This window comes from Tupaia chinensis, unplaced genomic scaffold (genome assembly GCF_000334495.1).
Source record: "Tupaia chinensis unplaced genomic scaffold, TupChi_1.0 Scaffold143913_1, whole genome shotgun sequence".
Lineage (NCBI taxonomy): Eukaryota > Metazoa > Chordata > Mammalia > Scandentia > Tupaiidae > Tupaia > Tupaia belangeri.
This window is the reverse complement of record NW_006203764.1, coordinates 1,170,107-1,185,763: the sequence shown is the minus strand read 5'-3', so window position 1 is coordinate 1,185,763 and position 15,657 is coordinate 1,170,107. Positions and strand designations below refer to the sequence as shown.

General features: G+C 44.6%; 1 protein-coding gene across 2 annotated transcripts in view; it reads right to left on the bottom strand.

Annotated features, from left to right (window-relative positions):
- Positions 1–15,657, bottom strand: part of DICER1 (dicer 1, ribonuclease III) — a 59,987-nt gene that overhangs the window by 7,921 nt on the left and 36,409 nt on the right. For both annotated transcript variants that reach the window (XM_006165371.3, XM_027767087.1), the window contains 8 exons: positions 15,393–15,606; positions 15,025–15,178; positions 12,037–12,219; positions 11,722–11,827; positions 10,556–10,731; positions 8,864–9,644; positions 5,038–5,193; positions 1,097–1,988 (listed from right to left, as the gene is read on the bottom strand). In XM_006165371.3, coding sequence (XP_006165433.2) covers positions 1,097–1,988; positions 5,038–5,193; positions 8,864–9,644; positions 10,556–10,731; positions 11,722–11,827; positions 12,037–12,219; positions 15,025–15,178; positions 15,393–15,606 — 2,662 coding nt within the window. The remainder of the gene's footprint in view (positions 1–1,096; positions 1,989–5,037; positions 5,194–8,863; positions 9,645–10,555; positions 10,732–11,721; positions 11,828–12,036; positions 12,220–15,024; positions 15,179–15,392; positions 15,607–15,657) is intronic.

The following is a 15,657-nucleotide window of genomic DNA, read 5'->3' as shown; positions in this document are numbered from 1 at the left end:
AAGACACCCCTGCTCAGCTTGAACCAGAAATGCCGAATTTGACTCAAATCAAGAGAATGACAAAGAAGAGATTTGGAAGAAAGCAAAGGCAAAAACACGGTTGTTAGTCCGAGAGTGAGGCGTGGTCACTTCCAACCAGCACCCCTTTCCTCGGAGATTAGAGCAGCCATTCGGCCGAGAACACTGAGGCAGGAACAGATGGAGGATGCCCCCCAGAATTCCTAGTGAATGAAGAGCCTGAGATGCGCCAGCACCCAGGTCACACAGCTGCCAGAAGAGCATAGCAGAAAGCCCCTGTCGCTTCTTAAAAATTGGGCTTTCATTCTTGTCATCAGTCTTCCTAGAAGTCTAGAGTCATGTTGTTTTTACTTTTCAGTTTTACATTTTTCTGATCATCTTAACTTCCATTGTTTCCATTACACAAACGACAAACTTTACACTTGGCTTCGGTGTTCTGGATTCAAGCACTTATTCTGACACAGAAAATGAAACGCAAATTTTGGCTGTGTTTCCCAAGCAGAAGCTGACTCTGGTTTTAGGGACTTACTCTCCCTTCTAATCTAACAAATTAGAAAACTGTTAAATTCAGGAAGGGAAAAAACAGAGCCCAGCGTAAAGCAGGTCGACAGCATTTGGAGCAAGAGCCACAGAATCTCCCTGCACAGCTTTAGATGTTAAAAGACACTGAGGGAGGGGCCTTTTTGTCCAGGAAGAATAATTAAAGGATGTAGAAAGACAGCAGGGTATGCAAATAAGCCAAGAACCAAAAGCAGCATCAAATGAGCATCATAAAGGTCTTGGGATAGGATGAAATACGAAAAACCCTAAAATGCTAAGGCTCAAATACTCGATGCTATTGTGCAGCAAAGAAAATGACATATCTGAGAGTACACAAGATAGCCATGCTCCCACCGGCCCATCACACAGCAGTACCTGCTCCCAGGAAGAGGAGGAAAACAGCAGTTTCCTCCTCTTCTCTTCTCCTCCCTCCCCATCCGCAAGCACTAGGACGTACACACTCAGGCCACCTCTCACAAGGCCCCCACACTGCACCCCACACAGTGCCACCGTCAGAGGCTGGTCCTGGGCTTCTTACCAGTGATAGTATTGTAGTGGTAGGAGGCGTGTGTAAAGGCCTGGAGAAGGTAAGCCTTATTCTTGAATCTGTAGTTGATTTTCTTTTCAAAGTTTTCGAAACCCGATATAAGGTGAGTCAGTGTTTTATCTGCGTCTGGATGATCGAACATACACCTCGGTGGGATCTTCAGACAACCGTATTCCAGGTCTTTCAGCGGGGCAGGGCGTGAGCTGGCTGCAGGAGTAGCGGCAGCGCAGCTCACTGAAAGGGCCTTTTGTTGGCTGCTGGAATCCTCCTGAGCAGGGCACACGGCCTTCTCCGGGCCAGTCCTTTTAATTACTGGGAGCACCTTCAGCCCCAGCGAGCAGAGGAAAAGCTGCGCAGCTCTCTCACCGCAGCTGGTTAAATAGCAGCCCAGCAGGGCTTCCACGCAGTCGGCGATGCTCTTGTCCGCAATGCACTGCTCTGTGTGCAGGTCGTAAGAAATGGACTGCTTCCCGGTGTCAACACCGCAGCTTTCCTCTGACGGATTCCAGAACCCCACCACAAAGTCGTCCTCTTCAACAGCTTTGCTAGGATCCAGATAGCACATGGCATCCCAAGAGCTGTAGTCGAAATCATCAAACTCGGATGCAAAGGGCATACTACCCAAGGAGGGCTTTTTGGGCATTTTCCATTCATATGCGGAATCAGTGGTTGAAAAAGGAGAAAGTGAAATTTTCTTCACAAAAGCTCCTGATCCCATTAGCATATTATCTATGAATTTGATGTGCTCCTGATCGTACTCCAGGAAATCATCTTCGTAATCGGCCTCCTCCTTCGGAGCCCTCCACATCAGGCTGTCCTCCTCCTCTTCCTCCTCCTCGTAGTCCTCGTCTAGTTTGCCATTAGCCAGCACGCAGTCCTTTGTCTGAAACGGGGGAATGGGGAAGGAGGGGAGACATAGCTGCTGTTTTTAAAAGAGTTTGAAACTCAATAAAAAGCAAGGGTTATGGATAATTTCAAATGACAACCACAAATACTGAAAGGCAACTTTAAAATCACAGCCATTTGTTTCCAATTAACATAAAATAAGTTATTTAATCATATAAACAAAGTAAAACATGTTCTTTGAATGTTCATTTTCCTAAGTTATAAAACAATCTTTATCCAGTATGAAGCTTTAATTTAAGGATTCTGAACATAGATATAAAATTAAAACTAATGTCTGCAACGCAAAACTTCAACTAAGAATTCTAACTCTGGCGGGACACACAATGAAAACACACATGCTGATCACAGAGATCTTCAATTTTGCGGACAAAGTTACAAAACGTAGTAACTGCACTTTAAGAAAGAAGTTCACATCAGTGAAATGAAATCCCAGACAAAGCATTATCTTTGCAATTAAGTAAGAGTGTATTACAAAAACAGATACATTGATTTGAAAACTTTTGCAACACTATGAATGTATACTGGGGCTTTAAAATGTTGTCCCTATTTCCACTTCGAATCAAAGTACATTTGCTACAACGTAAAAGTAAATTGTTTTGCCTGAAAAGCAAAAATGATCACTGAGCAGAAGTATAAACCTGAGAAATGATGTTTTTCCCCTCTCCTCTGAATTACAGTAATCGGGATAACAGATTATAGCATAACTGACAAAAATAGAAGAAAATTTAGACTAACATGAAACATAACAACCCAATTTCTGTCCAAAGATCTTTGCTAATTCCGACTTCTTTGGCAAAAGCTTATTTGTGAATGACAACTTTAATAATGGGTAGGATTCAGTAATGATGTAACTTTTCTGCAATGCAAGAAAGATGTCAAATTTCTGTTATGCAATAAAAATCTAAAAAAAAAAAAACTTTAGAGGGAGAGGCAGGAGGGTGTGCTCGATTTTGAGCATAACAACTTCCCAGAGTACTTGACAAAAAGTTTTGCAAATTGTCAAGCATTCTTTTCAATACTGCAAGTATTTCATTTTAAATCAGACACAAAAGAGATAGAAGCACTGTATTTGTCACAAAAGAAATAACAGCAACCAGTGGAGCCAATATCTATAAATACTTATCTTTCTTTTTTTTCTTTTTTCAAAATAATAATGTTAAGAAACTTCTTCAGGAACACAGAAGAACAGCAACACTGCAGTGACAAACCACAAACACTACTTTTCCAAGGTCACACGAGGTGCTTTTGACTACCATTTGGTCCATAAGATTAAAAAAAGGCCAAATTGTAATAAAAGAAAACCAGACTGAATCGTTTTTTTTTTTAAAACAACAATCCTCATATATTGTAAGGTGCTACTGTAAGCTAAAATTTGCAACACACAGAACACACAAAAGACTCGCTTTTATCACAAATGAGCTGTGTGACCCTAAGCAGAGAGTCCTCTAATGCCTCTGGGTTTCAGATTCTTTATCTGCAAATAGTGGGATTCTACCTCACAAAATGTCTTCCACTTAAAGTCTTTTAGAAAAAATACCAGCATGACTCTTTTTTCTAAGTTCCAGTGGCCTGTGTACCCAAGGTCTCACAGCGCCTCTTCAGGGGGGTTATCATTCCCATGCAAGGTTTCACAACCTGCTTGAGAAGCTGCAGGAACAAGAGGGAGAAGGGAAATGGCCCGGCCCCAAATACGCTGTGCTCTTTCCAACCGTGCAAGGGCTACTGCAATAAATAGGAATTATTAAATGAAAACCTGAGCAGTATTTTTACTGTGTTCTAAGAGCCAAAGCGCTAAGTCATTAGATACATTAAATAAGAACTTTGCATTGACTTTAGAGGGAAACAAATTTCAAAATGACGTGGTGATGTTACCCTTGCACTACAATTTTTTTTAACAGCCAAATACATCTATATTATGAAACACTATTTACAAAGAAGGATAACTGTTACTGGGACATTTTTCATGAAGATGCAATATTTTTTATGAAGCTCAAAGTCTACATATTTTCTACTAAGGTTCTATGTATTTCCGCATTAATAACAAACCTAACGTCTCCTGACCTAACTTGCACTAAAGTATTCCCTTAATGCTCTTCCAGGTTAAGTTCCATTTCCATAATACATCAAACACTGCATGAGTTACAAACATAACAAACAGGTAAAAATCAAAATAGAGTCACAGAGTACCACCTGAAAATTCAGGAGAGAGGTCTAGGATCAACATGTCAGAAAACAAGACATGGAAAAAATGTATACACAGAAAAAATGACCTGTGGGAAAAGAGTACCACCACTGCCATCCCTAAGTATAAACGCAGCAGCAAGCTGGCTTGTCATTAACGCGGGAGGTTATCTCCACTCGAGGGAACTGCCTGCAATGTGGCCTCTGACCTGGGAGGACACACTGGTGCCTCCCCACCAACCACAGCCACACTGACGGCTTCCACAGCTCCGAGAGGCCCTCGGGGTGCCCTCTGGTGGCCTTCAGGACAAGAGAAACCGGGGCAGCTGCTGCCAATGCTTCCAGTCTTCTTAAGTCACAGCCAGGATTCAAATGACTTCCAAAAAACTATCACCTTTAAGTACCATGATGTTTTTTAAGTTCACAAGAGAAAAGAGTCCTCACTGAGAAAACCCTGAGTTGCAAAAGCAAGATTTTACTGAAGAATTCCACGGCCCAGAGACCACTGGTCACTGAGAAGTCACTTCACTCAACAGAGCTTAGGATTTATGACAAACTGTAACAAATAACAGTAAAGTAAAACATGAAGAAGTTTTCCCTTTTAATTTTTTTAGGTGAAAATATCACATACTCTTCTGTCTTTGGAAAAGGATGACGATAAAAATAGAAATTATTCCTTATGCTATTTCTGAACTCAGTGCAAAGTCTGTCTAAAGGCACTCACTCAACATATCAAGTATCTATTACAAACATACCAGGGAAAGAAGACTGAACTTTAACAGAGTAATATTCTTTTGGCTTACAAAGAAGAGAACAAACAAAGCCTCCAGTTACCAAAAACTTACCATTTCATCTTTTTCCCATTTATCTGTGTTACTTTTGTCTTGATTCACTACATAACCAGGAGGAAGCCAATTCACGGGCGGATCGAATATCGACACCACCATGCGGCTGGGGAGGCCCTTCTTTTTTCCAAGGCGATACAGGTTACAGTTGCTGACCTTGAGCGGAAAACATTGATCAGACACTTGGCCATGAATGGTGCCCGCTGGACTGTGTGCAGGGCAGACCGACACTTGCGCTAAGGGGGCTGAGGCTCTTCACAGGAGCACAGCGGCCCTCACCCGGTGGGGCTGGGCAGCTCTGCCTGCATCGTGACAGGCGACAACACTGAATCCCCAGTTGCTCTGTGTCCTGTGAGTTAGCTAAATACTTTTGAATTTAGAACGAAGAACACAACCTAACATATATGAATATGCAAATTCCTTGTGAATGAGTCAGAAGAAACAGTTCAGCCAATTTCAAAATTCTGAAAACATGACCTGCAGACATAAAATCAAATTGGTGATTGAACTATCAGAGTGGAAGAGAAAAGAACCTGAAAAGTCAAGCTGTGGAGACACTCCTGATGGTCAGTAATGGAAAGGGGATGCCATCTAGCTGTGAAGTGCGACCGGCACGAAAGAGCTACCACCACCTTACGGCCCTGTACTGAGCCACAGACGCGCCTACGACTGGAATGGTGTCACAGATACGATAGTACTTTACAGGGCATATCGAGATATTTTTGTTCACCCATTTTAAAATGGACTGAGAAATACTAAGCAATAACGGTTTATTCACATACATAAAATGGCGTCACGGTCCGCCCCCTGGTCTGTGTTTCCTACTGCCTCTGCCTCCTCCCTGATCTGCTTGAGTCACTGTGGTTCTGAGTGGTTTTTACTTGGAAACCTTGCTCTTGAACTGCCCACCATCTTATTTTCATTTTCTAAAAACTGGATTTCTTATTTGTTTGTCATGAGCCCTTTTTCCATGTATCTCAACTGCTATTTAACAAGCACTCACCATGAAAGGCCCGGGCTCAGGCAGCGCTGAGGGAGCCAGAGGACTGCTGGGAGGGGCCAGCAGGTGAGTCCGCAGGGGACAACCATGCTGCATGCAGGGACAACTACGCTGCATGCAGAGGCACTCTGCCCGCTCCTGGGGGCTGGCTGGCGAGATGCCAGCTTCCCTCCCACACGCAGAACAAACATCGCAGTTACTAAGAGGACAAAGCCCAAGGACTCGAAGGGCGCGAAATCACACTGAAAGTCCGCAGGAAAGGTTGGCAGGAGAGTGGGAGCGAAGGACGGACTTGGGACAAGAGCACACGGAGCAGACACAGGGGAGCCCAGTCCTCTCCGACAGAGTTTCAATGGAGGTCTAAGATGGGAAGGACATCAGCCAGGGCGCAGAGGCCAGGTGGGGGCATGCGGCCTGAAGGACAGCAGCGAGGGCTTCGGCTGGGCAGGACCCGTGCGGGGGTGAGCATGCTGAGAGGGCCTGGCCACCAGGCTGAGGGAGTGAGCAGGACTTCTGCAGAAAGGAGTTGTTGAAGGTTTCTGAGCAAATGGATGGATTTTGGGGATATAAAATAATCTCTTTCCTAGCTAGTAGAGCACACATTTCCTACTTCATACTCAGTTTCTGATCTCTTCCTCCTGCTTCTCCCTTGGAAATCTCATGCCTTCTCAGAGTTTCAGTTATCACTCTCCTGAGATGCTCTCCAAACTGCACGTACCTGAGTGCTGAGCCCCCAGCCGCCTGGCCCCTCTGCCTCACTGCCGTGGGGTCTCACCCCACCCTGAGCCTTCCTCCCACATCTCGACCTTCACCACCACTGCCACCTCCCAGTGCACATGGTGATGCTGGTGTCACCTGTCTTAAGGAGGCAGCAAGAGACAGAGGGTAGGGACGTGGCCTCCAGCTCTGGGATCAGACACACACTGGGTATCACAGACTGTATCAGCAGATGGCTTTACACAAGGTAATCAGGCTCTGCAAGAGTTCGCCCATCTGCAAAATGGGGACGTGTGAGCCTCCCCCGGGACTTGCCGAGATCAATGAGACAATGCTTGTAAAATGCTCAGCCAGGGCCTGGCCTCCGGGCGCCATCAGGGCAGGCTGGGGCCGGCTGGGCAATGGTGAACAGCAAGGTCCCCGAGCCGCACTGTCTGGGCTCAGTCCCAGCTCTGCCACTTACTCGCCATGTGACCTCTCACCTCGCTGTCCTCATTTACGAGATGGAGATGATGAAAAACCACGCCTCTCCGAATCTGAAGAGGCAATGGGATGATGTATGGAAGGTGACTAGAAGAGTGTCAGGCAGAGCACGCTCCTGGCGGGCGTGAGCTGGAACTCCCACTCCCTCTGGGCTCGCCACTGACCTCAGCCCTCCTCACTACCAGAATCTGCTTCTATCCCGTTCTCTGCTTCTGGTTTTATGTGGGTTTTGCTTTTCAACCCATACTACATTCTGCTACCAGACGAATCACCTTAAACCACATTATTCATATTTAAAGTTCCTAGCTCAAAATGCCTTCGACAATGCCTATGACATTCAAAATACATGCAGGATCCTTCGGCCGGAATTCTAAGCCCTCACTCCTGCCTCGCCAGTCTCCATCTGGAATTCCACAGTGCTGACCACCGCCACCTCAGCTTATGCCCGTGTCCCCACAATGCCACCTGTCCCATCTGCGCACTGTGAACTGACCTCTTCTTAGCAGCCCACGACCCACAGCCATACCCTCCCTAGTGAGTGCGGAGGGACGCAGCAGCTCTGGATGCTGTCCCTGAGGTTAGGGCTGCTCTGTGTTGCCTTTTCTTTTTTAAAAGCATTTTTTTTAAAGTTCAAGGAGAAAAGTTTTAGTTGTAACTGATCATATTAAAAAACATTAAGAAAAATTTGCTTAAAACTTAAAGCCATGGAAAAGGTTAGGACTCAGTTCAAATAGTAGGTACATGAACTGATCAACAGTCCAAGAGAAGACAAAAAATAAGGAAATCAAAGCATTGAAGATCAGTACTGTTTTAGTCTAAAGTAAAAATAATTATATTTCACTAGCTCAGACTCACGTAACTAATCGCTCTTCTGTTGAATTTGCAGTGTTGCTGTGGTCTGCTCTTTCCATTTAAACTCTGGAAGTTAACACTCAGCTCGGGACTTGTCCCTACCGTTAGGCTGGTTGTTCTCTTGGCTGCTTTCTGTACTCTAATTTCTGTGTCTGACTTCAGTTTTCCTGGTATGGCATTCCCTTTGTGTTGCCTCTTTATCATCGCTTAAATATCTTACCTTCCTGACTTCTCTCCTTCCGCCTGCATTCCACAGGAGTTTAAGAACATGCTCCCCCAGAACCCTCCCAGCTCTCTCCTCACACTGCGGAGCCCAGGGCTGTGTGCAGTGCTGTTACGCTTCCCCTTGCCGACTCTCCAAAACTGAAGACGAGCCCCTCTGAGAGGCCTGCCTTCCTCGTGTTGGTACGCCCTGGGAACCAAGACGGCACTTCCCAGATAAGCGTCTCACTCAGCCCAGCATGAGGTCGGGCTTCTTGAATGACTACACACACATCGGTTTGCATCACCCCCCAGGGTCTAGTAAGTGTGCACAATCTTGCAGCTTTATTTTAACCTTTTCTCAATAAATAAGGCACACACAGATCAACCAACCCCCACACCTGAGTGTGCGCTCGGTGTAGGGCAGATCTGTGTCAATGCAGGGCAGCTGCCCCAGTGCCTTCAGCCTGCCGGGGAAGGTCACACCCTCCGAGGACAGCCAAGGTTCCCCACACATTTGGGCACGTCTGAGAACCTACTCAGAGGCAAAGCTTCGATCTTGCCCTATCTTACCTTTTTGCTTCTCATATACGAAAGGCGGCCCTCGTGAGCATCAGGGTAAGTGCAAAACAGGTACGTGGTGATGGCGTGCTTTAGGAAGGAGTCGCCGAGCATTTCGAGCCGCTCCAGGTTAAACCCATCGCTAGCATTCGACAGAGTCAAAGCCTGCAGGATGAGCCCAGGATTGGGGCCGAGAGTGCGGGGGGAGTACCCCACACGAGGGCTCTGCTCAGAAGCCAGCCTGTCCTGGAGTGCTCTCGCCACGCCCGGGGCACCAGGCCCTGCGGCCGGCGTGCTGCCATCTGAGGTAGATGTGTTCGCGTTTCCATCGCGGTATTTATTACTCGGTAGAGTACATTCATCGCTGGGCGTGGGCTGGCTCTGGCAACTGTGTGAATTCTGAACGGGGAACGAGGTAGCTGGTCGTACAGGTACTTCCTGCTTGCAGAAATTCAGCTGATTTCCTTGGCAAAAGTCTCTGTTAGCCAAACCATAACCGCCATTGGCAAGGCTTTTACTGTACGAAAGACCATTCAGAGCTGTCCGATCTGCTGGGACGTCGATGTGGGACTTCCGGGGGGACTCACCGACGGGCACTCTGCAGTTCACAGACATTTGGTCGTGATTTTCTAGGGAGGAGGTTCGAGTAGCACCTTGATGTGCAGCATTTTCAGGGACTACAATTGTGCTGTGCTTACAGTAATTATCGCTTTCAGCTGAAGAGGAGTTAGAAATTGAGATGAAAGATTTGCTGTCGATAGATTTTTTCCACCCGAAGTCTAAGTTAGGGTATCTGCAAAGACAGTTTTGTAACTTTCCATCAGATCCTGTGAAAGGGCTAGGCTCAGAGCAACAGCAATCTGAATTTGGAAAGCGAGACCCCCGGGAACACCCCCCCTTTTGGAAGAGAAGCAAGTGTCCCAGGAACCTGCGCACTGCAATGAATACTGAGTAAGTACACTTGTGATTACTGCCCTTCTGTTTTGAAAGTCTTCACTCCCTACAACCATCTCGGTCTTGCCAAAATTAATGTGAGCGGTTGAACCCACAATTTCTTTGGAATGCAGAGACTTTACTAATAGGAAGGGAATAATGAAGACAAAGAACATACTGAGGCAATTGCTTCTCCCTCCCTCCCTCTCTCTCTATACGTGTGTGTACGTGTGTGTGTGTGTGTGTGTGTGTGTGTGTGTGTGTTTTAAGAAAGCAGTCCTGGGGGCTAGCAGGTGACGTGGTAGTTAAGGGCACTGGATTCCCACATGGCTGACTGCAGTTCAAGTCCCAGACCTAGTGGCTTGCTTTTTCGCTTTCCCTTTCTCTCTCTGTCTCTTTCTGATCAAATTAAAATAATAATAATAATAATAATAATAACAAATGGAATCAAATAAACAAACAACTCTTTAAAAAAAAAAAAGAAAGAAAGCAGTCCTAAAATGCTGGCACATAACAAAAACTGTTCCCATTTCACTTCTGGCAGTACTCTGAAGAAGGAATGACTCCTGACCTTAGGGGCATAGCACTGCTCTACCTTGACAGGAACAGAGACAGCACGTAACGACCTGAAATACTTAGCAGTCAGACAGTGCGTTTATTTCATCGGACATCCAAGTTTCCTTCCGACTCTCTTAAGAATGTTTATGATTTTAATGTTTGCAACTAAGACTTCACCACCTATGCTCTTTCTGGTCAATAGCACCAACGTACCTAAAATCTGCAGGAAGGGATCTGACTCCCACGCCAGCATCGCTGGCCGTCTGGGCTCTCAGCTCCTCTGCAGTCAGAAGGCAGTGAAGGCGATAAAGGATGCTGGGGAGGCAAACCGCTTTTCTCCACAGTGAGGCTGGGATTGGGTGGATAGCACAGAGTTCTGGAACCAGTATCTTTGAGGAAGGAGGAAAGTGGACTGTTAAGTATAAAGTGCACACACACACAAATAAGAAAAGGAAAATTCACTAATGGCTAAAGATGAAAATCATAATTACTAGTAATATGTGATTTAAAAAAATACTTAAAACATTTAGCCTGTGGCGTGGTAGTTAAGGCAACTAGATCCCACACAACCGACTACTATAGTTCAAGTCCCAAACCTGGCGAAACATGCAGGCAATGGGTGCGCACAGCCCAAATCCTGAGTGGAGGTACAATGGAGGGGGATTGTGCCATAACCGTGCCCTGAGGGGGTGCTTTATCACTTAACATATTTCTCTCTGTCTGACCAGCACACATGTTCTTTGACAAAAAATTTAAAAAGTAAATAAAATAAAATAAAATCCTTTATGTGGGCCAGCAGGTAGCATGGTGGTTAGCATGCTGGATTCCCACATGGCTGACTGCAGTTCAAGTCCTGGACCTGGCATCTTGAAAATCACAACAAATAAATAGATAAGCAAATAAATAAATTAAAAAAAAAATCCTACTGCCAAATGGGATTTATCCTAGGATTTATGAGGATGAGTCTGTAACATAATTATGTTAATAGGCCATTTGTAAAAGCAAAACTCTCAAAATTTACCAAAAAGGACATCCAAATAAAATTCAACACATAATGTTGATTAAAACAAAACAAATTCTAATGGTTTCATAACTTCCAAAAACACTCACAAATCTGGGGCTGGCAGGTGGCGTGGTAGTTAAGGAAGTCTAACTCCCACCTGGCCAAATGCGGTTTGAGTCCTGGACCTGGTGGCTTGCTTTCTCTCTCACTCTCGCTCTGTACCTCTCTAATCAAATTAAAATGAATAAAGTTAAATAAAATAATTCTTTAAAAAAACAACAACAACAACAACAACTCACAAATCACTCAGCTAACCTGATGAAATTCGAAGCTATCATTAGAACAGTAAGGTATGCCGGTAGGAGCTGACGGTTACCTGCTTATTCTGCAGGCTCTCCCACTTGGCTTTCCTCTTTTCGGCGCTGCTGAGAGGAAGAGCTTTCCCCTTCTGATTCAAATGTCGAGGTGTCAAAAGATTCAGTCTACAAAAATTCCAAAACAAACTTATCAAACAGACAAAAATACACTCTCCCGAAGGTTCTCTAGCTCCGGTGGGCCGGCACAGCAAGTCTGGGGCCCCCAGGGCACTAGAGTGCAGAGGCCCTCCCGGCTTTGGAGTCCCACGGGCAAGAGGAAGGACAGGAGCCTGCACAGGATGCCGGAGGGCACCTCACATTTCCCAGCGCCTTACCTTGAAGAGGTATGGTCCACATCCAGCAGTGGCTGGTTGAGATTGGTCAGGTCGAGGTTATACTTTGTTTTATAATACTCTGCAAAAGTTTCATACTCAGGGGAAGGGAATTTACTGAGGGGGGTAAGGTCGGTGTATACGTCGGCTACATAAAATCGATGAGGCTGATCAAAATTGCGGTATCTAAAAAAGAAAAACAACCAGTTGTTCTTTTGGTTTAAATCAACCATTCTCAGAGCACAGCTTTATTTTTTTAAAAGACTTATTCATTTTATTTTATTATTATTATTATTATTAATTTATTTTTAATTTGACCGAAGAGACAGAGAGGGAAAGTGAGAAAGCAAGCTACCAGGTTCAGGATTTGAACCATGATAGGCTATGTGGTAGCCTAGCACCTTAACCACCATGCCACCTGCAAGCCACAGCACAACTTTTTTTTTTTTTGAGAGGTTTTTGATATAGGGTGCATGTGCTCGCCAGACAGATAGAGAGAGAGAGACAGGAAGCAAGAAATCACCCCCCAGGGGGGATGGCCACACTGCAATTTCTTCTCCTCCATTCTTCTCTCGGGATCTTGGGCACGCACACACACATGCCCGGCGTGAGTTTTAAGTCACCGGGTCTGGGACGTGAACCGCGGTCGACTACATGGGAGTCCAGCGACATAGCCATTACGCTAACTGCTGGTCCCACACAACTTTTTTTTAACAGTCAAATGTAAATTACCATTAAGAAATGAAAAGGTAAAAATAAGTACCACCAATGAAAACAATTCCAAAGGATCTATTTCAAGTGTATTTGAGACAATAAAAGTATACGTATACTTTGATCAAATAAAAATTAACTCTCCTTTTTCCCTTTTTATTATTATTCTTGTTTTAAATATCTATACTTTGATAATATATGCAAACTTAAAGACACCTTTAAACACATATTTCATCAGTATAAACAGTATGGAAAACTTAACGATATCCCGATAACAGAAAAAATAGCTTTTCCATGACTAATGCTAAGCATGAAAGATACCTGTCACGAAAAGTATCAGTGCATTAACTCGAACAGCAACAGTCTGACAAGACAGACTGGCTAGGCAGGTAGGCATCCAGGGGCCAGGACAGACTACTGACAAAAAGGGGGTCACTCAAAGCCAGCCAGCTGAGCCCTGCTCTTTGAAAACTGACACTCCCTCTTCCCTAACCCTTGCCCTTCCAGGCCAAACCCTTACAGACCTCCCCACAGGACACACAGAAGAACAAGTAGAGTCAAAGTCCGGGGCCTGGTAATTTCTTAACTCCAGAATCTAAGTCTGACAGAAAACCCACCTGGGCCCAGTGAAAACTGAGATAGGCCCAAAACACAGGGCAAAGGGCCAAATGAGAGTCACCAGGCACCTTACCATGAGCTGAATCATGGGAGAAATCTCGTGACCATTAACCATTACTTCTTTGTAAAAGCCTTACAAAAACCCACGTGCGGTAGGAAACAGGGACCCTAAGAATTATAGTTAGAGTATAGGCCCAAAATGGAGTCACAAAATGGCTCTCTGTTTTAAGATGAAGGAGACACAATCGCTCACCAGCAACACAAGAAATAGCTTGCAGCAGTGACTTAATGATTGACCTAAAACAAAGGCTTTTTTTCCGGCCCCATCATATTCCAGGAAGAAAGTAATGGTCTTTTATGGCCTAAAGCTTTTAGGTAAAGAGTGTCTCCTGACCTTTGTACCAGTCTAAAACTAAGGAAAATAACCAGACTCATCTAGCGTGTGACCCCCACAACAGGAATGAGGCACAAGTCCTTCCTGAGAACAAGCCCGAACAAAGCCCCTCTGACCCAGACTTAGAAGCCCCTCACCTCAGGTCCCCGTCAGCAACCCATTCTGCTCTCTGCTTGGGAGATCAGTTGGTCTTTCGCTCTCTTAATAGACTCCTCTTGCCTGCCCAAGTCTGTGTCTCTAATTCTTTTTTTTTTTTGGAGAGATTTTCACTATAGGGCGCGTGCGCTCGCCAGACAGACAGAGACATAGAGACAGAAAGCGAGAAATCACCCCCCAGGGGGGATGGTCACGCCGCAATCCCTTCTCCTCCATTCTCCTCTCGGGATCTTGGGCACGCACGCACACGCGCCCGGCGTGAGTTTTAAGCCACCGGGTCTGGGACCCGAACCGCAGTCGACTACGTGGGAGTCCAGCGACATAGCCATTACGCTAACTGCTGGTTCCCTGTGTCTCTAATTCTTCATGAGCTGATCACCCCCATACCCCCACGTCTCTAAGTCATGACAACAGCTAACATTTAAAATATGGCTTTGCCAGGCCAAAAAAAAAAAAAAAAAATCCAAGACTGAATTACAGAATTATAGTCAGTAATCTAATTCCCTTAAAAGTGCCCATATTTCACTATATTGCCCAAAAACTCCCCTCTAAAATGTTTACAAAATGAGAAAGTAGCATTCTGAGGTATTATTTTCAGTGAGCTCGATGAGATTATTTCTTGCAAACATTCCATGATCAAATTCTATAATAAGACTCAAGGATTAAAATGATGGCTATTTTAAGAAGAAAATCCATCAACGATATTCAGGTTATGTGACTGTCACAAAGTAAAACCCCTTCCCATGCAATTTTAGATTTTGTTTCTTTAGCAAGTAAACCATAACAAACAGGCCTATCATAAAGACAAATTTAAATTTTCTTTTTTAATTTATTATTTTTTCCTAAAGAATTATTTATTTACTTACTTATTTTAATTTGACCCAAGAGGGCAGAGAGAGAGAGACAGAAAAAGTGAGAAAGCAAGTCGCTAGGACAGGGACCTGAACCACAGTCACACACGTGGGAATCCTGTGCCCTTCACCCCGGGCCCCCAATTTTCTACCAGCAAGATAAATGTTGAAGCCACAGTCCATCTGGTGTGCTCTCACAGGGACAGGCACAGCTTTTGACATAGCACCACAACACCGTTTCCTTCTCACGGGAAAACCTACCTTGGAATGATAACTGCATCCTGGTAATCTTCTAATTTAAAAACAAAAGGTGTTTCTTTTGAATATTTTGTACTGGGAATGCCTATGCGAGCTTCAGATTTCTCAATATCTTCCATGAACTTAAAGTCTATGTCCAAAGTGCTGGATTCATTAACTTAGGGAAGGAAAAGACTCATTACGATTTGGTAAAAAAATAAATAAATGAAGGAATACAGATAATAGTCTTAAGCTACATTTTCATTAGATGACTCTAATTTAGAGCCATCGAATACAAGTTTTTTTGGTCATATACACAGTAAGCTAACTGCCAAGCACAACTTTCGTTTCTTAGCCACTATAAGTGAACACCCAGTCTGGACTCTTCTTACCAACATTAAGAGGTAGAACGCAGTATGCTGAGTCAGCGTCTGTGGGTTTAAATTCTAGTGCAGGCTTTTCAAGCCGAAGAATATGTGAGAATATATACTGATGAAGTCTTGTAATCAACTCAAGCATTTGTAGAGACAACGTGAAACCAGACTTCTTCAACTCAATGGATATAGTCACCTCTCCAGAGCGCGTGTACACAGGAAAATGCGGAATCTTAAAGAAAAACAAAGCACCCCACAAAGTTAACAGGCGTTTTATGGCATT